This window comes from Scomber japonicus, chromosome 21 (genome assembly GCF_027409825.1).
Source record: "Scomber japonicus isolate fScoJap1 chromosome 21, fScoJap1.pri, whole genome shotgun sequence".
NCBI lineage: Eukaryota > Metazoa > Chordata > Actinopteri > Scombriformes > Scombridae > Scomber > Scomber japonicus.
In genome coordinates, this window is record NC_070598.1 from 21997385 (window position 1) to 22021750 (window position 24366).

General features: G+C 41.0%; 1 protein-coding gene across 1 annotated transcript in view; it reads left to right on the forward strand.

Annotated features, from left to right (window-relative positions):
• sspo (SCO-spondin) overlaps positions 1 to 20670 on the forward strand; it is a 107534-nt gene extending 86864 nt beyond the window's left edge. The window contains 15 exon segments of the mRNA XM_053342197.1: positions 513 to 674; positions 790 to 906; positions 1004 to 1142; positions 1269 to 1465; positions 1579 to 1749; positions 2026 to 2153; positions 2281 to 2435; positions 4446 to 4492; positions 6965 to 7129; positions 8348 to 8565; positions 9865 to 9960; positions 15280 to 15340; positions 16302 to 16432; positions 18810 to 18960; positions 20535 to 20670. Coding sequence (XP_053198172.1) covers positions 513 to 674; positions 790 to 906; positions 1004 to 1142; positions 1269 to 1465; positions 1579 to 1749; positions 2026 to 2153; positions 2281 to 2435; positions 4446 to 4492; positions 6965 to 7129; positions 8348 to 8565; positions 9865 to 9960; positions 15280 to 15340; positions 16302 to 16432; positions 18810 to 18960; positions 20535 to 20557 — 1961 coding nt within the window. The 3' untranslated portion in view covers positions 20558 to 20670.
• Positions 20671 to 24366: the final 3696 nt, after the last annotated feature.

Consider the following 24366-nt stretch of genomic DNA (forward strand, 5'->3'; position numbering starts at 1 on the left):
AGGAGTGAAAATGTGAAAAGGGGATTTAAAGAAAGGAAGAGTTTAATGTCCATGTGTCTGTGGGGACACATGAAGTTGATTGGATTTGGTGTCGTCGTGTGTGGAAAGAATGATTCATCCTGAGCTCAGCTCTGTCATGCTTTTATTCTTCTCTGGACCCTTCCCCCTTTCAATGGAAGTGGTTCTGAATTGCTACCATGCCCAGTGGACCTTTTAGCTTTGATTTGCATGTCAAATATTTGAAGTCTTGTGCTTCATCACAGTGAGTCAATATCTAGAAACTTCTCAGAAACAGTTATATTATTTCATCTGAATAAACAGGACAGCCTCTAATAGTTAAATCTGACATCTCAATAGCTCAAGTATGCTTGTAAATGAGTCTGTAAACAGTGCAATATGCTTATGTTATTGTTAATGATGATTATTACAGAAGTCATCATGATAATTACAGTTATTATAATTAGGATGAGAGTTGAGGGTGGTAACAATAATGATCATTCTGCTGTTTCTAGATCTGTGTCAGTGGAGCGCATGGAGTGGCTGGACGGTCTGTGCAGAGCCGTGCAGCGGTGGAGTCAGGCAGCGCTACAGGCGGCCCCTGGCCTCTGATCCGGGGCCCCGCTGTAAGAGCCAACAGACACAGAGCCAGAGCTGCAACACAGGACTCTGCCCAGGTATGGTGGTGCTTTGAAATACTTGTATCCTAACATAAACATAAAGGAAGACCTGTTGCATGATTGATCTTAATGTAATAAGAAATAAGAAAGAAGTGATTTCTTTATTTCCTAGGTGAGCGCTGTGAGGACAGGGGGAGGATCTACCAAGAGGGCTGTGCCAATCAGTGTCCTCGCAGCTGCACTGACTTATGGGAGCATGTGCAGTGTCTCCAAGGAGCCTGTCACTCAGGTCATCTTTTACATCTTAAATGAACAGAAGCCTCTCCTTAATAAAAGACTTAATATCTGTTTCTCTGACTTTTTCTTTTTCTTTCTTTCTTCCTCAGGTTGTCGGTGTCCAGAGGGACAGCTGCTGCAGGACAGTCACTGTGTGCCAGTGACAGAGTGCCGCTGTGGTATCCCATCAGGCAACGGGACACTGGAGTTCAACCCTACAGACAAGCTTACCATGGACTGCAACACCTGGTGAGATTGGCCATGTATGAATATAATGTTTGGATATCATCATTTTTCAGATAACAGAGATATCTCACTTCTCCACACACACACACACACACACACACACACACTCTCTCTCTCTTCCATCTGCAGTGTGTGTGAGAATGGCACTCTGGTGTGCACCAAGCTTCCCTGCCCAGTGTATGAGCCCTGGAGCCAATGGAGTACCTGCTCAGCTTCTTGTGGGCGTGGCCAGATGACAAGGACACGCCTCTGCCAGGACACAAAGGACGGTCCTTCCTGTGCTGACACCACACAGACAGAGAGCTGTGATCTGCCAGCATGTCCAGGTCTGATATGTCGGCTATTTAAAAAAAAAAAAGTTCCAAAATGTCTTAGACTTTCAAGACCTTAGAGATTTAACTTACTGAAAGTTGTTGGTCATTTGCTCCCTGCCTCTCAGCGGGATGTTTGCTGAGCGAGTGGTCACCCTGGAGTGAGTGCAGCACCACATGCGGCGGCGGGTTGTCGGTGCGGAACAAGACTGTCCTTCAGGAGCCGGAGCCTGGAGGGACGGCCTGTGCTGGACCACTTGAGCAGCACACTGTCTGTAACACTAACAGCTGCCTGCCTGGTAACACAAACACTCACATCATTCTGCACATTTCTGTGTTCTTCTTCTACTGAGCCATATGATTCCTGAATTCTAGCTGAAGAATGTGGTTTCTAAGCAACTCCTGCCAGCCTTAATGAGCGGTGAATTTTCATTTGGTGTATTTATAGTTTAGCCACATGAAATTAAGTATGCATGAATAAAATAACTTACACGTACAGTATGTGTGTCTCTGTAGTGAAATATGTATGAGACATGATGCCAGTTTATATGATCATTTGTGCATATGTGTTGCAGAGTGTCCCACTGGCCAGGTGTTCAATGACTGCTCAGGTTCTTGTCCGTACACCTGTGAGGACCTGTGGCCACACACTCAGTGTTTAGCTGGACCTTGCACTCCTGGGTGCACCTGCCCCACTGGACAGGTCAGGACGTGTATATATACAGTGTGTGTGTGTGTGTGTGTGTGTGTGTGTGTGTGTGTGTGTGTGTGTGTGTGTGTGTGTGGTTGGAAAGCAGGTCTGATTCTTCCTAGTCTCACTATGTCCACAGGTGTTGTACGAAGGCTCCTGTGTGTCCCATGCAGACTGTCCCTGTTCTCCACTCTCTCTGCCGGCTGCTTACCAAAGCAGGAATGTCAGTACTGAAGAGCTCAGAGAAGCCCTGCTGCCACCTGGAACAACCATTGAGCACCTCTGCAACACATGGTACTACACTCGTTTTAGTTTCATTTATTTAATCACTGATTTGACCATTTCTTTGGGACAGCAGACATGTGATGTGAGCAGCAGGACAGTCGTTTACCTATAGGACTTAGATCAGGCCTGGTGAAGTATCTCAGCATGTCCTTTCCCAGATGGGACAGCCATAGTTTACAGATGCTGTAACTAATGCTGCACCCAAGCAGCTGTTATCAACTCACAGCCAATATTTGTGACCCTTTGCATTATTATGCTATTATGTAATCATTATATCAGTGGTATAAAATGATCTTCAAATGACAATAATATCATTTATCGTGATCATTTCTGAGACAATATATCATCCAACAAAAGTAGTGATCGTGACAGGGCTAGTGTAAATACAGAGGAAGCAAGTTTCATTATATCTGAGTGTGCAGTATAAGACATGATACTTCACTATTTAACTGGTCAGTGTTAAATATATACATTTAATTCCCATTTCCATGTGACTCAAAATATATCCATGCACCAGCTAAGAGGCTTCCAATATTTACACCCTCTTGCAGCTTTTTTATAGGTTAACTGACCGTCACACAGTGGATTGTAGGACATAGAAGGACACTGCTCTTGTCCTCCAGATTTAGTTGTAAGAAGGCCACATTTCTCCTCTGCATTTGGAGGAGCCTTTGAATAACTGTTTGACTTGAGAGAATCCAGCCTCTGAATTGGAGCACAGTTGCTGAGTGCCGGAGTATGTCTCTTATCCTTTATGCATATGCATTGAAGAGGGGAGAGCACAGTGAACAGGGAGATATGATAAGCATGGCTGACCATGCGTTGTGCTGGATTTGCTAAGGTTCATGCAGTTTGTGTCTTTTTTTTTTCTCCTTTTTTTAAGAGAAGGGGGCAAATAGTGGCAGCATATTAATGGAAGGTTTTGGTAAGGGACAGTACAATAAAGCAGAGGAAGCTGCATTAAATTTGTTCATTTTATACTTGAGTCTTTTCACAAACAGTGAATGTGAAGTTATGGCCGTGTGTGGTCAGTGAACATTAGCAATTTGTTTTTTATTTCCTTACAAGTTATTATTTGTGCTCTTAATTTATTTTAAGGGTATTATTATGTATGTATTCATTCATCCTCTCTAAAGAACATTGTGGGACATTTGTATTTGTGGCTTTGTTGTGTTTTCAATCCAGACCCCTCAGTCTCTTGATTAATGACAGCATAAAACAGTAATTTAACATTTCTAAGGCATTCACTGTAATATATACCATCAGGTCAGGCTTTTTTGATGCTGTAGCCCTGAATGTTTTCTCAAAAGCCCAGAATCTATGTTTATTTTAAAAAGTCAACAACTGTGACTAAGAGTGAAACTTCTGAAGACGTTACTGAGTGAAATGTAGTTATGTAGTAATGGAAGTTAATAGTCAATAAGGACCGAAATGAATCACAACTACTACTACTACTAATTTTTGCAGTAGTCATACAATGCAGTACAATTCAATTCTGTGCACGTGAATCATCCAAAAAACCTTGCAGATAGCCGTGGGTGCCTCTGGCTAAGCCCTGGATCTTGTCAACTCCTAGATCTGCCCCTGTGTTGCAGTAAATCTTTATGCTACAAAATGAGCTCTATAGCACACAACAGCTTTTGTCAAAGTAAAAGTGAAAACCTTTGACTAAACACAATGTGAGAGAGTAATTGAGAAGTGTGATCTTTGTACAGGTGCTACCACTGGCAGGTAAACAATGGTGTGATTTATTTGTGACGAATGTACAAAGATATCACAAAAACAATTTAACACTGACTGAAATGAAGAGTGCTGCTGAGAGTTGAGTTTCGTTGGTACTGTGATATCTTTAGTAACGGATCGTCTGGCATGCAGCAGACATGCCGTAAGTCATTTTATCTTCCTCGCACTGCCTTGATATTTATTTCATATGATCTGATGATTGCTTTGTTGTCAGTCACATCATCAACTTTTCTCTCTCACCTACTTTTTCTCTCCCTCCTCCCCCTCCCTCTCCAGCGTGTGCCAAGCAGGAGCGTTTAACTGTACCTCAAAGCTGTGTGACGGTGAGTGATGCTCTGCCACAGCTGTTCTTACACAAAGCATCTCTTCCACTTTATACAGCCTCTCTCTCTTTTTAACGATGATAGCAGCAGCAGGGATAATGTTTGGGTGAACTGTCAGGAAGCTGCCACAACAGTTGGCTCAAATAGCTGAGAGACAGTCACATCTATCACAGCCTATAAAAGCCATTACCGGCCTTGTGTTTCCTAAACATGTGATGCCAGCTTGAAGTAGCGGAGGAAGAAAGAGCGTCGCTAAGTGCAACCACCCGTATGCTCAAGAGGATTGAATGTGTGAAAAGCTCTGATTTGACCTGTGTCACAATAGTTTACTAAGTACTTTCATAAAGGATATTTGGGAAACAGACAGGCAAGAACAGTGTTGATGTGGTTAAGCAGCAGGGTTGGGAAGGTTACTGTGGAAATGTAATAGATTACATATTACTAGTTACCTTATTCAAAATATAATAAGTAATGTAACTATTTCAATGACCAAACCAAAATAATGTAACTTATTATATTTGATTACTTTTCTAATTTCAGCTGTTAGGATAAGTGTTCCCATTAAGCACCAAAATCTAAGTCCAGCTGTTTTTCATGGATACTGACATGATTTATAAGAGAGATCATTTCTTCTAAAGCAACATTTATCTCTCATTTGAAAATGTATTCATTACTTCATGTAGATTTTGTAATATAAAATATAGATATATAACATATTTGATGAAAAAAGTCAAAAGTCTGGCATGGACTTAATTGGTAGTGTGACACCATTTAAGTCCATGTGTGCTCCAAATAAGCCCACATCATGATGATGAATATATGTATTCAGTAACTTGTTAAATATTTCAAAATGAGAGGGAAGATGAGAGCGGAAAAATGAGAAGTAAAATGTTAAAGGTGTGACTTCAGATGTAACCTCCTTTGTAATCATCAACAACATTTTTATAACTGTAATTTAATGTCACATTTGTTCTCAGTAACTGTAACAGATTACATTTACATTTATTTTGTAATTAAATTATGTAACACTGTTACATGTAAGTAGTCCCTCCCCAACACTGTTAAGCAGTTTGATCCTCCTACAGCTTTCAATGGAGCTGCAAATGAAAAGAAATCAGAAAAGATAGAATAAAAAAGTGTTAGTATTAACACTGATTGAACACAGTTTGTGCACTAGGCTTGTAAAACAGACTTCAAACTTATAAAAACAATAAACAATATATCAAAGAATTTCTTTGAATTAAATGAACCCTTTCATACATGGGTCCACTACAATAGAAGGATATTTGGAAGTCATTATCATTATATCATTTTTGGCTCTTTCTGTCATTTTGAAATATTACATCATAAATTCAAAGTGGCTATAGAGGAGATGCACCAATTAGCTCAAGAATATCTGTTAAATCCTTTTATTCTCACAGAAAAAAAACTGCTAAAAATATAAATAATACATAAAAAATTAAAAAATAAGAAGGATGTTATCTGTCAAGTTTTTAATAACATTTTTCTTAAAAGTATTGGCATATTTTTTCACTTCTTTAGGAATAAAAAACAAACAATTGAAAAAATTTGCCCCATGTCTTTTAATAATTCATGCATGAAAGGATTAAAATCTCTCTTTTAATAATAATGATCTAAGGACTTGTAGTCCAACCAAACCCAACTGAACACAGAAAGTAGTCCCTTGGCTGTTCCAGTGAGCAGCACAGCAGCTGTGTAGTAATTAGTCTCCTTTTATCATATAGCGACATTCTATTAAAAAACTGCACAGCATGCACTTAATTTTTGCAGCTGGCAAACCTGCAAACACCAACCATCTCCTCACATCTGCTCTTCTTTCTCCCTGGCACGTGAGTTCAATTAAAAGCTACCGCATTATCACACAACAGGATAGAAACAGGTGTGTGTGCTCAACAGGTAAAGTGAGCTTGAAAATTGAACAGGAAGTAGATGTGCAATGCTGTGAAATTCACCAAAACAGCTGCAGGGAGTTGAAGTGTTTAAAATGATTTATGTTATATTTAAGTGTTATTGGAATGCTGGAGGAGGCTCCTACTCCCATTATCTGTGTTTCCCAAATACTCTCCTGGCCAATAGTCATAAAACGAGTGTATGAGAGAATAGCTCTTATTAATCAGTATCTTTCCATATCACTCTGTCTATTTATCAAACTTGTTTTTCTATTCCTCCTTCCTGTTACTGCTATGTTTGCTGAGTGACTTTTAGGAGTTTGCTCTGATAATTTAGTAGGTGTTTGCACATTCATAGCTTTAATATCAAAGGATGTGGGTATTGGACCTTGAGTAATTGTAATTTTATGTTCCATGGGGAGATGAACTGTCGAGCTCAGATGACATATCTCTCTACGTATATGCTGCCTCGCTGCTCGGGGCACATGAAAGTAAATGCGGTGCCGACCTGAAAAGTGTTGATTTATATTCTTCTCCCATCCCCTCCTCTCCTCCTCTGTAGTGGACTGCGAGTGGTCCAGCTGGTCCCGCTGGAGCCCATGCTCGGCCAGCTGTGGTACAGGACAACAGAGCTCCACCAGAAGCATCGTGGAGCCCAGCCAGTATGGAGGGGCTCCATGTGAGGGCCCTGACCACCGTAGCACTGCTTGTGTGGCCCCTGACTGTGGTGAGTAGGGCTGAGGGATACGAGCAAAATCTCACATCATTTCATATCCCAATATGGCACATTCACTTCATCGAATAAACACTTGGTCCATGCCCCCCTCCATTGTCTATTCATCCTTTGCATGGATTAAATTAAATTACTCTTCTTGTGTTTTTACTCTGGAAGCTTTTAATGCACTTACAGTAACACAACAAGTGAAGTTGTCACCTCGAGTTCTTCACCTGGGTCACTGTGTCTTTGTGTGTGCAGCAAACACACACACACACACACACACACACACACGGAAGGCTCAGTCCACAGTGAACTGTAGAGAGCAGAGAAAAGCAGCGTGACCGTAAATGACAGCAAAACACAGCAGAGACTCTCACACCGAGCTGAAATTAAATGAGTGCACATAAATGAGGTAAATAACATCAATAAAGACAGTCTCCACTGCGGTTTGCTGTCATTTACAGTCGCTGCGTCGGGGGGTGAGGGGCTCAGTCCACTGTGTACGCAGCAGCAGAGAGACATACGGAGGTGGGATGATGGAGAGTTGATGACAGCTAAACTAGTTACGTTCCTCTAAGTGCAATAAAAGCTTTGCAAGCCAAAAAGCAAGAAGAGTAATTCATCAATATAATCCACACAAAAGATTGACATTATTAACATTACACACCTGATTCTAATAATGAACCAGCAGCTGAAGCTTGTCAGCAGCCCTGATAATGAGTTCATTATTAGAATTAGGTGTGTTAGTAGTAGTAGTAGTGGAGAGATAACATGCAGGAGCAGGGTTGGAGACAACTGATTAAAGACAATTTAAACTTCCACAAACTGTAAAAAGTTAGACAGATATGCAGACGATTAGAACTTATTTTCATTCCACTTGAGCTCCTGTGTTTTTGGTTTTGGAACCAATTTTTCGATAATGGAAATAAGTGTTATCACTTAGATTTTTATGTCTTCAATCCATTGAATAAATCAGACGCCATTGGAACTAAAGTGTCATGATGATTAATGCCTTCAAATTAATTTTCTGTCTGCATACACTTTTGAGTCCCCTTACTCTCTTTCCTCAACCAATTCATCATTCAATCCTTTCCCATTTTTCCAATTTCCCCTCTCCATCCTATCTTCCGCTCTCATCTTCCCTTCTCCTTTCTATTTCCTACTCTTTTTTTCCCCGACACCTACTTGCGCCCGTCTCACTCCTCGTCCCTCTTCCTCTCCCCGCAGCGTGTCCCGCGGGGGAGCAGTGGAGGAGGAGGAGCGCGTCGGAGGAGGCGCCCCTGCTGTGCGAGAGGAGCTGCCTCGACATCTACTCCTCCTCTCCCGTCAACTGCAGCCGCTCGGCCGAGGGCTGCGTGTGTCGAGAGGGGCTTTATCGAAACACGGAGGGCGTTTGTGTTATCCCTGCCCTCTGCCCCTGCCATGACCAGAACATCCTGCGGGAGGTACACACACACACACACACACACATACACATACACATTCTCACACACACAATCTGGCTCCCACCCAAAGCAAACTTGACATCTGCTACCCAGTGAACATGGCAGCTTGTACTCTCATTGAGCCTCTCTCATTGTGGCGTCTGTCTTAACCTTCCCATTAGCGTGTTGTTTACGTTCCCTCTCATTCACTCCCATTGTGTTATTTACTCATAAAGAAGGGCCTATTAGAAGATGAGTGACATGCCCCAGGGGCCACATTACACCACAATGCCTCTCCAGCCCTCAGCCTCATCAATAATGGAGGGAACGGCGTAGAAAGCAGGAGCTCGGACCGCAACTGGGCAAGCCTGTCTGTAATAATTTATGAAGGAGGGTGTTTTATAGGATTATGAGAATTAATCATACACTGACAAGAGGTCAGCTCCACTCCTCTTTATTCTCTCTATCCTCACTCAGACCTTTTCTTTACACCAGTCTTTATGTTTATTTTACTCATCTCTTTCTCCTCCTTTCTTTTATTCCTCATGCTGCTACATTTTTCCTCTCTCTACCGTCTTTCTTTCTTTCCTCCTCTATTCTGTCTTTCTTTTCTTCTTTCTTTCGTTCTGTCTGTGCCATCTGTCTTTCTCTCTATATATTTCTTTGTCTATTCTTTTTTTCTTTATCTATTCTGTCTTTTTTCTTTTTTCTTTCTTTCATTCTGTCTCTTTCCATCCCTTTCTTTTTCTTTTTTCCTTCTTTTGTTTTCTTTCTTTCTTTCTTTCTGTTTTTCTCTCTTCTTTTTATTTCAAGTCTTTCTGTATTCTTTCTTTCTTTCTTTCCATTTCTTTCTCCTTTTTCTTTCTATGTCTCTCTGTATTCTTTCTTCCTCCATATAAAGACCCTCTATGTTTTTTTCTAAAAACATCACCTCATGACCATTATGCCAAATGTGCGCAGTGTGAGTCACAAAGCTTGTCCTCAGTGGGTGCTATGTGTGGGTAAAAGTTGAGCCCTAATGATTCCCATTGCTAACACACACATAAATGTCATGGTGCTGGCAGTCTATGTATGTGTTGTTATAATTACAGCATCATAATGTGGCTCTATAAGCTACATTATGTACAACATTGCAGCCACAGCTTTAGTGGAGTCACTGATTAAATACATCCTGAGCTATTACCAGCTGCCAAACCTGCACTGGAGACGGAAATGTGGGGGTGTTGTTGTTGTACCCACATTAAAAACATATATATATATATATATATCTTTATATATATGCAATATTTATGTGTGATTTTGTGTGTGTGTGTGAGCCAGGCAGGATCAGAGTGGGAGGAAGGCTGCCTGTCGTGTCGCTGTGTGAACGGGCAAAAAGTTTGCCAGCTGAGATGCCCCCCACTGCAGTGTGAAGAGGTAAGACACACACACACACACACACACACACACACACACTCATACTCAGTACTGATGGTGCAGCTTTGCATTCTCAGCAGAAGGTAGTGTGTATTGATGAGCACCTATGAGGAGAGGGTAAAAAAGAAAATTACTTTATGTTTCAACACAATTTTTTTATATTTAGAGGCAGTAATGGTGGCTAACCCTAACCCTGACAAAATATTCTATCATATAATATGTTGTTTTATATTGCATTATAATATATACTGTATCATGATTTAGTATATTTACTGAAAAAATACACTTTCATACAACACAACAGTAACACTATAAATGTTCCCACAGTCCCACAGAGGAATGTGTGTCTCTAACTTTGTTCTGTTTTCCAGTAGGAGCTTGAATACTACTTTAATGCAATCATTTACTATGTAAGCTATACAAACTATCTCTGTCTCTATCTTATCTAGATACATTTCTCTCATATTTAAAGCATGATATTGCCTTATCAGAATATCTCAATTACATAATTCTTAAAGGCCCGAAGATGTAGAAAGTTAGATTTTTTTCATTTCCTACCCTGGTAATTATCCAAGGAGACTTAGATTTATCCAATGCTGCATTAGTAACCCCAGGGGCCCCTGGGCACTGAAGCTCATGTCCCCCAAACAACTTTTAATTGGATAACTCTGCTGTTGGGTGGAAACCTTGAAAATCCAGATTTAGTTTTGGGCATACTAGGATACTAGGTTTCTAACAGTGACCATAATTATCAACATCAAGAGACTAGGCTAAGGCTGGTGTCGTATTTCTGTAGAGAAAAAAACAATTCCCCTATTCCCCCCCCCCCCCCCCCATCATTTAGGGGCCCCTTACTCTTCTAGGGCTGCTGGGCACTAGCTCAGATTACTGTGGTAGATCCAGCCATGGATTTATCTAGTGGGTGCTTCTGAGCATCCTAAATGCAAGGGTGGGAACCTAAATTAGCCTGACATCTGTGTATGTACAAAACACAGAATCATATAGGAGCTATGCTAACACATTAATACCCAGTATATGAACACCTGCACCAAACTCCAGACTTTACCAGTAATCTATAAGTTTGTTGAAAAAGTGTTAGTTTAAAATCTGATGTCAAAATCCCAGTTAGCTCCTCCACAAGTGTCTGTGTGTGTGTGTGTGTGTGTGTGTGTGTGTGTGTGTGTGTGTGTGTGTGTGTGTGTGTGTGTGTGTGTGTGTGTGTGTGTGTGTGTGTGTGTGTGTGTGTGTGTGTGTGTGTGTGTGTGTGTGTGTGCACCTCCAGCATCCAAACACAAACAGATATGAAAGTTGACATACTGATGCATGGTCCGCCTCCTAGACAAACACATCAGTCCATTCAACCACCACCACTGCTGCTGCTGCCCCCGGGTGTTCCAGTTCACACAGTGTCTCTGGTGGTCACAAACATCTCAATTACTCTTGAGCGAAGGAGAAAACACCCGGCTCACTCATGAACGTGTGGGACGTGCCGTGCAACTTGCTGGCTGAAGCAGATCAATACCTGACCATCCCATCCGCCCACAGGCCATCACTTTTTCTCCCTTCAGCGTGCCCTGCTCCCTCCTGCGAATGCACCCACTCCTCTATTTCTGATTAAGCATAACTGAGTTTCATTCCACTGCATCATACGCACTATTTGGCAAAAGCTGGAGCCTGAGTCAACTTTCAGGGAAACTGTTTATCAAGTAAAGTAACCTCTGCGGTTTTTAAAATATTTATCAATAAAACTTCTGCAACAACTTTGCTTTTCGTCTGAGAGACAATGCTCAGTCGTACACACACATGAGCGGTTAGCTGGTCATCAGTCAGGATGGGGTGAGCTCACTAGTCAATTATGCATGCGCCCTGTGCAACTAGAGGCAGATGAAGAAAAAATAAGCTGCACATGAAATATGAATATTTGTAGTGTTTGACACAAGTGGAACTTTTGCTACCACATAGATGCAGAATTATTTTCTCCCAAACATCCAGTTCTCTCTTTCTTCCTTAGCTTAGTAAAACTACACCATATTTATAAAAGGTCAATTCAAAGACGATCATATTTTTCCAGGTTTAAACACACCTGTCTCTTAGATTTCACTCACCATCCTACAACAAATCAAGCTAAAAGGAATTTCATTAGTGATGCTCAACATGTAGCAAATTCTTATATTATAGAGAAAGAGTGCTCTAGATGATCCACAGGCTGTCAATGGACTGTTTCTAAGGTAATGAAAGCTGTTTAAGATCCCCTCCAGACCTGCTATAAAACATATAGAAATACTGTGCTTTGAATAAGAATGAGCACCTGATGTGTTTTTACAAGAAAAAAGTTCAATTAACTAGTCAGAAGTTCTTCACACTGAGATTTCCTCTTTCTTACTCATTAGAAAATCCATTATTTATGAATATGTGTATAGTTTTTATTTTAAAAACATCACGGCGAGAGGCTTCAACTTCCCATATATCACACTTTTATATGTATGGACTCAAATCATGCTTGTAGGTAAACACCTTAAAACAAGCTTCTAGTGTCAAACATCATGTTCCACAGTCAAAGTCAAACATCCAAGTGAAGTTACAATAAGCAAAACACATTTTTGAGTGGAGGAGGCCTTTAAAATGATGCTCTGTAGACTATATATAACATTCTAATGAATCAACGCTTCAGCTTTGGGTCTGTGAAGCTGTACTGTTAATATCAACATGTTATCACACACACATTTGACAGCGGAATACAAACAACAGCTGAGGCTGATGGAAATCTCTGTTTATTCTGTACAGATTTCTGAGCTGGTTATGACACCAGAGGAAAAGTCAGAAGGGGATTTTATTTCTATTTTTCACTCTCTTATTTCAAAGTTAGTGTAAATAAACCAGAATGATGTACATGGCTTGATTCTACCAGAGATAAGTGACATTTTTCCATGTGTGTAATCAGGCTGCTGTTATTATCATCATTAGTCATACAACTATTATTCTCTCTCTCTCTCTCTCTCTCTCTCTCTCTCTCTCTCTCTCTCTCTCTCTCTCTCTCTCTCTCTCTCTCTCTCTCTCTCTCTCTCTCTCTCTCTCTCTCTCTTCTCTCCTCTCTCCCTCTTCTCTCTCCTCTGTCTTTCTTCTCTTTCACATCATCTATCTTCTCTCTCTCTCTCTCTCCCTTTTCTCTCTCCTCTCTCTCTCTTCTGTCCCTCTTCTCCTCCTCTTCTCTCCTTTCTCTCTCTCCCTCTGTCATTTTCTTCTCTCTCCTTTCTCTCTCCCTCTCCCTCACACACTCTATCCTGTCTCTCTTCTCTTCCTCTTCTCTCTCTCCTTTCTCTTCTCTCTTCTCTCTCCCTCTCGCCTTGTCTATCCTCTTTCCCTGTTCTCACTCCTCTCTCCCTCTTCTCTCTCCGCTCTCTCTTTTCTCTCCTTCCTCTCTCTCTCTGCTTCCCCTCTCTCTCTCTCTCCCTCTTCTTTATCTCTCCTCCCTCCCTCTTCTCTCTCTACCATCTCTTCCTCTTCTCTCCTTCTTTCTCTCTCAACCCAACTGGTCTAGGCAACTACAGTCTGGTTCTTCTTGAGCTTTCTTCCTATTAAAGGACAGTTTTTCATGTCTCTTTTTTCCGAACTGCTGCTGTTGGGTGAGAATGTTTGCACTCTTTAAATTAAATGACTCTATGTGTAAAGAGCCTTGAGATCACTTTTATCATGATTTAGCACTACACAAATAAAAACAGACTCATATGGGTGAACTATCCCTTTAAATGAAACACCAGCCAGTAATGAACAGACTTAATTTCGGTGATGTAGTGGAGAAAAGTCACAATAGAGCAGTCAGCAGTCTCATCATTAACACAGCTGAATTAATGTCACACACCGCTGCTGTACAAAAGGCCGAGGTAAAAATAAAATCTGCTGACATTCAGAACAGTTAAAGGAGAGGTTGGATGCACTGTGAGAGCTTCACAAAGCTTAGACACTCCACCAAATGTTCCACCTGTGGCGCACGCAGGTCTGGTCACTCCCCCCTCCCCTACTCCACCTAAAAGGTCATTTTAATGCACAGTGTTCCCTCCCCTGACAGCCTGAGAGGTAACATATTAAAAGTTATGTTATCATCATGTGTGGTGGTAATAGCTATCAGGATGTTTTCCTCTAATTTATGTATTTATTTTTTTTTCCTCTTCCAGACACATTAATAGAGTTTAGAGTTCTATCTCACACTCTGTAGACCACACAAATTTGACTACCCTTTACTTTAAATGCCAGCTGCCCTTTACTCTGAAATCAGCAGGAAACTACATTTCACACCGTCTCTACCCCCCTGACACATCACACATATATATATATACACACACACACACATATATGTACACACACACACATGCTCACACTCAAGCTCTTCACTTAAAGGACTTAAAATGGTCCGCCTCATGACCTCCCACCCTTTAAGTGAGTGGGCTCCCTTCATCCCTGAAGGGAGGCCGCCGGCAAAGAGTGGGAGGAGAACAGTTAAGTGTGTGTGTCTGTGTGTGTCTGTGTCTGTGTCTGTGTGTGTGTGCGTGTCTGTGTGTGTTTCTACATGCCAGCAGCACATATTCCTTCAGGGACACTGCGGGACACCCAGAATTTCTCCTGACTGTTCTGGATCTCTCCTGCTCAGTGGCTTCACTCTCTCTCACCCTCTCTCTTTCTTTCTCTCTCTCTTTCTTTTTCTCTCTCTCTCTCTGTGTCCTCTGTGTCTTTACGTCATAGTCTCGCTATTTTTGGTCTCTGCTTCTTATTTCTGGCCCCCCATCTGTTTGGGCTGGTCTCTCTCTGTCCTGCTGTCTGATACCGGCCTGATATCTGTCTTTCACTCTCTCTCTCTCTCTCTCTCTCTCTCTCTCTCTCTCTCTCTCTCTCTCTGTCTCTGTCTCTGTCTCTGTCTCTACCTCTTTCTCTGTCTCTCTCTCTGTCTGTGTCACTCTCTGTCTCTGTCTCTCTGTCTCTGTCTCTCTCTCTGTCTCTGTCTCTCTCTCTCTGTCTCTCTCTCTGTCTCTCGCTCTCTCTCTCTCTCTCTCTCTCTCTCTCTCTACCTCTCTACCTCTCTCTCTCTCTCTCTCTACCTCTCTACAGCTCCACCTAGATTATACTGTACATATGTCAGCCTCTCCTCTCCTCCAGCTTTCCCCCTGTGTCTCTTTCCTATTTTCCTCTTTTGAATAATTGATTGCTTGCTCCTGTGCTTTGCTTTATACAGTAAGCTCCTGTTGTCACATATTGAAATAAAGGCAGTATGCTGGAGGTTACTTTTCTTTTTGAGACTGATCTAGAAAATGTTGTTCTGTATCTCAGGGGGAAGTGAAGGTGGAGGAACCAGGGAGCTGTTGTCCAGTCTGTAGGAAACACTTTCCAGGTAAGTAAAACATATACTGGTCAGTGATAAATAACGATTGGTAAGATTAGCAAATATCATAAATAGTTTTAAAGGCAGCATCAGGTTTGTTAAAATGTACATTTAGTATTGTTGTTGGTTTTATATCATTTGAAATGACATTTGAACCATTTTTTAACCAAAAGTAAGACTGAATGCTCCACGAAAGAATGATACATATTAAATATTGTATCCACCTACAGTGTATTTAAGTGGACTTATACTAATAATGACTTCTTTTAAAAAACATGATTCTCCAGATGAAATGTAATATTTAGAACAATTGTATTCCATTAGCTTTATTTAATATAAAAGTTATAATGTAAGTTGTATTTTAGTTTTATTGACTATTCACTGTTTTTAAGCAAGTTTCTATGGTTACACCACTTAGACATTTTTGCCATAATCCTCTAATATATTCTCTCAAAATGGATTAAAAGCAGAAATGTTATGCTGAGTCCACAAAAAAAGAATGTGTGTAAGTTATTCATACGTTTATTTTCACATTTTAACCCTTTAATTTTGACTAAACCACATGGACACAAAAAAATGTCAGTGAACCAGCAACAAACACACAGATTCTTTATGTTTCCTTCATTTAATTTGAGTGTTCTCTGGTTCATTTTACAGCAGGGTAAAAATTGAGTGTCACTGTACCCAATTAGTGAGAGATTACATTACTTAACCTACATTGGGGTTTAAATCTGTCTCCCAGTGGAAGAAATGTCCCATGATGGAAGGAGGGCACGGCAATGTCACTGCACTCTCTAGGAGTGCTCTGCCTCCTTTTGTCTTTATTCCCCTCCTCCTCCATACTTTTTCAAACAAATACACAGTCAAACCCTGACTTTCTCCTTTTTTTGTTCACATTCTCTTCTTTCTTTACTGCTCTTATTTTCCCTCTTTACTTCCCTCCTCCTTGTCTTCTCTATGTTCTCGTCAGACGAGCCCGTGCCAGAGTGTCGTCGCTACGTGCAAGTCAGGAACATCACTAAAGGAGACTGTCGGCTCGACAACATAGAGGTCAGCTTCTGCAGGGGACGCTGTCTCTCCGGGGCTGATGTCATTCTCGAGGTACGCACGCTCTCTCACACACACACACACACACACACACACACACACACACATGCTCAGCTGTCACCCCCTGAGCAGAAGACATGAAGACATCCCTCTAAACATCTTCAGGCGACGTTGACAGGTATCGACCTCCATCTCAATAACAACTGGAAGCACAATGAAGATCAATATTGTTGGGCATGGTGGACTAAAATAGAAAACAACCCTCTGCTTTCTTCTAATGCTGCACAGTTAATCGTGTTTAATCATATAGTGCACAGTCCACCCCCTCCCCCCCTTTATAGTTAAACATTTCTCCAATATTCATTTAATTAAGACTAGTTGCCAAACTTCAATTATCAACATGTGGATGCAGAATGCCAAAAAAGAATGTTGAAGCCACTAAGCATTATTAATAACAGTGTTCACCATACGTGGGAGAATAATCAGGATTATTGCTTAAACTATCAGTGCAGCCAAATCGCCCATCTGTTTCTGCTCAGACCTGGCCTGCTGTGTGTGTGTGTGTGTGTGTGTGTGTGTGTAAGACAGAGTGAAGTCAAACACATGGCCCCGTACAGCTGCTCACACCTGCTGCAATCTCACTTCTTCATAGTTAAACACGGAGGCCCGTTGAGACAGTCGTAGTGAGCAGCTGACCGTCTCTGAATGTAACAAAGTGACCATTAGATCAGCTGACATAAGAGCGATTAGAGCTGGTAAACAAAAGTGCGTCACTGTTTCTATGTCACGTGCGGAGCCTGTATGTTTTTCATGTGCCGTCGCTTTTCATCCTTTTTTTCGCAAGACTGCGAGCTCATCACGTTGTCGCCATGGCGACTTTGTTCTTTCTTGGCATCCGTGTAGGTCCACTGTAAAAATAGAGTCAGTCACGCTGGGAGATTAGTTAAAAAATAAACATCAGCTAAGCCAAATGTGTCATTACCTCCTGTTACTGTGGCAACAAGGGATGGTAACCGGTGACTAGGCGGCACGGGGAAAGTTCCTCTCTTTTTTCATTGATCAGCAGGAGCAGGAGGAGAAGAAGAAGAAGAAGAAGCGAGTCTTCTCTTTCTCTCTCTGTCACACACACATATGCACACATCCACTGTAGACTTTTCAAAGTGTGTGAAGCACTAATAACTACTATTTTTTGAGTTTTTTGATCCAGGACTCCCTACCTGCTCCTCTCATCTCCTCCTCTTATTGTTGCACATCATTCTCTGCTACACATCCTCTTTACCTCTTTGTCATTCTGTCTCTCTCTCGGTTCTCTCGGTTCTTCGGCTGCACTAATTGGACGCATGAACAGCGTTTCAAAGCTGTCCTCTATCATGCAAAACACAGAGGCTGACACACTGAGACACACAAAAGAGAGAATTTACTCTGAAATGGTTTTTCTATGTCAGCATTTTGTCAACAAAGCTGCACTAATCAATATTTTTTACATTAATAATGACTTCTGTGTGACTGCTGCACAGTTTGATGATAGTTGTGTGTTCCTCTTTCTCAGTGCTTGTATGGAACATATTTACAGGGTTGGGAAGGTTACTGTGGAAATGTAATAGGTTACAGATTACTAGTTACCCTATTTAAAATGACTTATTTGATTTTCTAATTCAGCTGTTAGGATAAGTGTTCCCATTAAGCACCAAAATCTAAGTGCAGTTGTTTTTCATGGATACTGACATGATTTATAAGAGAGATCATTTCTTCTAAAGCAACATTTATCTCTCATTTGAAAATGTATTCATTACTTCATGTAGATTTTGGAATATAAAATAAACATATTTGATGAAAAAGTCAAAAGTCTGGCATGGGTTTAATTGGTAGTGTGACACCATTTAAGTCCATGTGTGCTCCAAATAAGCCCACATCATGATTTATTTATTAAATATTTAAAAACAGTAATATACAGTATGTATTCAGTAACATGTTAAATATTTTAAAAACTCTCCTGAGTAAAATGTTAAAGGTATGACTTCAGATTTAACCTTGTAATCATAACCCTTTGCATCAGTAACTGTAATATAATGAAACATTTTTTCTCAGTAACTGTAATGGATTACACACATTCAATTTGATAATGCCGTTACATATAACTAGTTACTCCCCAACACTGCATATTTATTAGTGGAGCTTCTTGTCTCTGATGTATTTTCATATTTTCAGACGTTGATGTATTTTAGACTTCTTCCGTTTTCCTCCTATTTTACAGCTCCTCAGTAAACTGTACTTTACTGGTTTCTCCTCCTGTCTTCTGCCTCTTACTGCTCCAAATTTATCCTCCTTTTTTACTATCTTCCCCCACTTCTCCACCCTCTCTTAACTTCCACTCTCTTAAAACCTCCTCCTCTTCCATGATGTCACCTTCTCCTCTCTCTCTTCCGTACAGGAGCCGTACCTCCAGTCACTGTGCGAGTGCTGCAGTTACCGCCTGGACCCGGACAGCCCGGTCCGCTTCCTCAGCCTGCTGTGCTCGAGCGGGGAGAGCGAGCCCGTCGTCCTGCCCGTCATCCACAGCTGCGAGTGCACCAGCTGCCAAGGTGGAGAGTCATGATTTGCATGTGCATGTCAGATGTAGATGTGAAACCCCAAAACATTTAAGTATATGGAAAGCAGCTTGTAGGTAACACATGTTTTTACACGCTTGAGGATACCAACAGAAGCACATGAATGAAAAGGCGTGTTCATACATTGATGCTCACTTTACTTCATACGCTTGAGTTAACTGGCAACACTCAGTATTAACAGATAGGTCCTCAACTTTTGTAGTCTGTCTTAAAACAACATTCAAGTACCTAGATGGACTTGTTGTAATCATTCCTCTTGTTAATACTGGCTATTTAAAGATCCTCTCCTAATGCACTTTCATTGTAAGTGGTGATAAAACCCAGTGACGCTAACAAAAGTCAAGCAGCAGTCCAAATTAGTCAAATCAAGTGTGTATCCTCCAAAGTTTTGGTCTTTTTAGTCCATTCTCTCCCTGCACAGTGAGCTGCAGTGGAGCTATGGTAACAAAAACAGGGAAATTAGAGCTAAAAAAGGTTGTAATTTTGGAAGGCATCCATGTCACCGTGCCAAATATTACATAGCAGCAAGAGAGGAGATAGATTAAATGGAGGTATGACGTATGAGATGACCTTGCTTTACTTTTACCTTCACAAACTAAATGCTGTTGGACAATATGACGTTGTTTTTAAAGCATTCTGGGCCTTTTAAGTGTGTTTTAACTTACTCCGTGATTACTGTGGACAGACTCCAATATTTATTTTTATTGGAGCTGACCAGCAAGCTTGAACCTTCCAGCCCACAGAAAGCAGCAACACTCAGCAAGTCACGCCTGTCTCCTCCTCCTCCCCAACTAGTTTCTCAGTCACTTTCCATTAGTGCCTGGCTGACACACACATACACACACACACACACACACACACACATACACATATGGTCGCTGACAGATACATACGTTTACACAGAATAACACACACACACACACACACACACACACAAGCGCGTACATACCCTCTAATCTTAGCGTAATGTACGTTTGCCTTTGCCCGCCATGAATAATTCAATCAGGGATCCCACCTATGAAGCAATTATGGGCTAATCCATTCATCAACATGGCTGATTGCGTTAGTTAATTGGATGTAGCCACCATATGACACAGAACAACCCCCCCCCTCCACCAACACCCCCCAGCTCATATTCCCTTCCCCTACACTCTGGCGGACATCACGTCTGACGGATTCGGTCGTTCCGGCGATCAATCTTCGATCGTACACGCTCGCACAAATCAGCTGCCATCAGAAATTTGCTCGCTTCTCATCTGACGCTCCCTCTTATACTGTTAAATACACACACACACACACACACACACACACACACACACACTTTTGTTACATACTTTTACTCCCTGTGTGTTATATTCCAGAGGCGTTTTTAGAACTAATGCCATATTCAGACATGGAAACTCACACATATAGAAAGATGAAGTCATGCTGTTCAAACAGATTTCAGAAATGAGTTAAAAATGCTTTAAAGACTCTCCATCTCTTTCATCCCTCATATGAAAAGTGAAGTTTTTGACTCTTTATCCTCCGCTTCTCTCCATTCACAGGAGGTGATCTGTCCAGACGCTGAGCGAGCATGAGTGTGTGTGTGTAAATGTGAATGTGTGTATGCACTAGAGAGAGAGAGAGAGAGAGAGAGAGAGAGAGAGAGAGAGAGAGAGAGAGAGAGAGAGAGAGAGAGAGAGAGAGAGAGAGAGAGAGAGAGAGAGAGAATGGGTAGGAGCGCCCAGCTGAGTTAAAGCAGTAGATGGAGGATGATGAGACCCTGTTGATGTACACATGTGACTGGATGCTACTGCTGATGGTAAACTTCCTGTTCTTAGTTTATTCTTCATCCTGTACAGCCTTTTTTCTACTGTATGTAATGTTAAAGAACCTATGATTGAGTCCATGTAAGACTTATTATTATATGTTAAAAGATGTTTTTATTTGTGTGTTTATAGAAATGTATATGTATGTACCAGAGGTCTCCTTTAAATTTAACACATTAGATTTATGTTACATGTGACAGTTTACAGTTCAGTGGTCAATAAACATTTTGTACACATGGAGACAATTACTGACTTTTATTTTTCTTATTATATTATCAGTGTCTTAATAATGTCTAATAATGTCTCTATTATCAATGTTGTATGTCTCAACAGCATATAAACGGCAGAAAGGAGCACTGAAAGCTTAAATATATAAATATATGATCACCACAAATAACACAATAACAGAGCCTGGCAATCTCTCATTGTAAGACAGACTATATATATATATATATATATATATATATGTATAATTATAAAGCATGACCTAGTTCTTCATTCAAGAGATCGGCAACATCACTGTTTATTTAATAATGATTAAATGCTTGCAGATTCCTTCATAAACCATCAGTTTGCGTGTCAAAGTCTATGTTATCTCTTCCAATCTCATGCAGTGTGCAAGACCCAGACATTTTTAATCTGCTTCTCTCAAATTACGACCAGAGGAGTAAAAGTGAAATACCTAAATTATGATTAGGCTTCTTCCTACAGACCAAAAACATGCAGTTTAGGTTATTTGGTGCCTGTAGGTGTGAATGTGAGTGTGAATGGTTGTTTGTCTACTGTATGTTAGTCCTGTGATGGACCAGGGATCTATTCGAGGTGTACCCGACCTTTCGCCCCAAATGTCAGCTGGGATTGGCTCCTGCCCCCCTGCGGCCCTCTAGAGGAGTGGTCTCCAACTCTGCCCTGCATGTTTTAGGTATCTCCTCACTCTAACACACCTGATTCTAATTATGTAGATGTTATCAAACCCTATGACAACCTTCAGCTGGTTGATAGTGAGTTAATTATTAGAATCAGGTGTGTTAGCATGAGGAGATACAGAGATATCCACAACTGATTAATGAGAGTATCTTGAAGCTTTACATTACAAACAACTAATTGACATATTATCCTATTTATCATCATTCATCATCATTTAACACAGTATTTAAAACAATCTTCTTTGGACTTTTAACCCAACCCTCCTCCAGTCTTTTCCATTTTTCTTCAGATGCAATTTCCAAACTTTAACTTTAAGGCTCTGAAGTTTTAGTAAACCATATACACACCAGTTCTAAATATAGAATATATCTAATATTAAACCTATATCAGAGCATTTGGGATCTTTAGAATAAATAAAGCCCTGTATTTGCACAGAAAAATGTAAGACTAGCTTTCCTCAAACTTCATAAGCCTGTATAGATTCTTAACTTTTTCAAGGCCTGTCCTCGACTACACTTTGAAAGGCATGATCACATGTGGCTACCTCTCCTGTCTGTTGCTCTTTGTGCCTTTTAATAACTATGAATGCTCTTTTGTCCTGCTGCTGCCCCACTTATGACACTCCAACTCAGCCAGACTTGCTGCTATAGCCAATGCTTTATGTGCCTTTGCTTTGTGAAAAAGAAAGAAAGAAAAAAAAACCCAGCTAAATTACAAAACAAGAACAAGTCTGTGAGTGAAGTGGCATTTCTGACAGATCTGAAATTACAGTTTAGGAATGCTGATTCATTGCAGGAAAGGATGTAAGTTTAAATGGATGTGTCAAAGCGAAACCTCACTTCTTTAATTCACACGTTTATTTACTTGTGTGCAAGGTGTCATACAGTTATACTTCTGAATGCTTCTCTAGTAAACACAGTCAATTTTCTGTGTGTAACCCAAAGAGTGTGACAAGCTGAGATCTGTCTCATCCCTGACAACAAAGTGTCTGCCCCTTCTCTTTCCTCACGTCTCCTCGCGTCTCCTCTATCCTCCCCTCCTTCCTCTCCTCCTCCTCCTCCCCCTCCTCCTCCTCCCTCCTCTCTCTTTTCCTGACTAAATAAGGGAGTTGAAGTAGGGGAAGGCTGACCAGCACGCCTCCTCTGGCTTTCAGCTGCTGTAGTAAATACTGCTGAATGTAATAAGAGCAGGAACTGATGCATTTTTAATCCATAACAAAATGTCACATCTTGATGGATAGCTCGTCAGGCCTCGTCCAACTGCAAGGCTGCAATTCATCATGTCTAAGCAATCATTAAAACAGTGATCGCTGGGAGAAAAAAAAGAAAGGAAAAAGAATGCATTCATGGTGTTAACACAGGTCATTTTGATGAATGTGTACAGCGAGCAGCAGTGTTGCTTCAGGCCTGAATCTGACACAATTGAAAACAAGGACATTTTAGTCAGTCACTGCCTGTTACATCCGTGAGATGGATATCCAAATCTTGCTCTAATGGGTTTAAAGGGACTCTGAGAAAGCTGGAGGTTGCTGGGCAAGCTTTGTGTCTACTGATGCCTTCAAATGCAGTCAGAAAATCCAAAACTCTGCCTGTTGTGCAGATTTTTCACGCCACAACAACATTCAGATTCAAATACATCAAAAAGATGGTCAATACATATTATATTGCTTAATTTTCTACCACACAAATGAATGGAGTGAACAGGTTACTACTTTTAAGGTAGGAAGAAGCTCATGAGGCTTATATTTCATAATGCTGGCAAGAATTTCATGACTTCTGGTCCCAAAAGTCATCCACATAGATTAGAACAAGCTGTATATCTCAGCAGCCTGCTACAAACACATAATTATGATAAACGTTATAAAAATGCTCAAAAACTAAATAAAAAGCTGGATGTGAACATGTTTAAATGGACATGTAACTGTATGTTGTTCTGGCAGGCAGTTCAAGGTAATTTGAGCTTCACCAGCTATGATGATTCAATATAAATTGATTAAAATGTATGATTTATGCACAATTTATCCATATTTCCTGATAATTAAGTTGTATTTTTCAGTGTCAGACTCCTCTCATCACCTCCAGCTATATGTAATAAATCCTCTACAGAAATAATATACATGTCAGCCCTTTCATTAAGTCATATATCGACCGTATAGATCGCACTTGAACGCAACCACAGCTCATTCATTCCATACGCGCTCCGTTAAGCTCTTTTAAACCTGCGATATCCGACAACCCATGAAGGCAGCATCTACAAGCATGACGGAAGGGGGGAACCCCGGCGGTGTGACGTCACCGAGGAGGCTGAGTGGTGAATCCCCATCCAACCCAACCCCTGTCACGCACAACAAAGCAACATCACGGCCGCAAGGTGCAACTCCATCATTAAGATAAAAGATGAAAAGAGACGCTGCACTTTAAGAGAAGGTAGATGTTTGTAGTGCATAATAGAGGCAGGACAAAGGAGTAGCAAGAGGTGTGTGTGTGTGTGTGTGTGTGTGTGTGTGTGTGTGTGTGTGTGTGTGTGTGTGTGTGTGTGTGTGTGTGTGTGTGTGTGTGTGTGAAATGAATCCCTCCCATATCTGGTCACACAGGTGATACATAGCTCAGAGCAGAACACCTGTTAACAGCAGCCGTTTGAC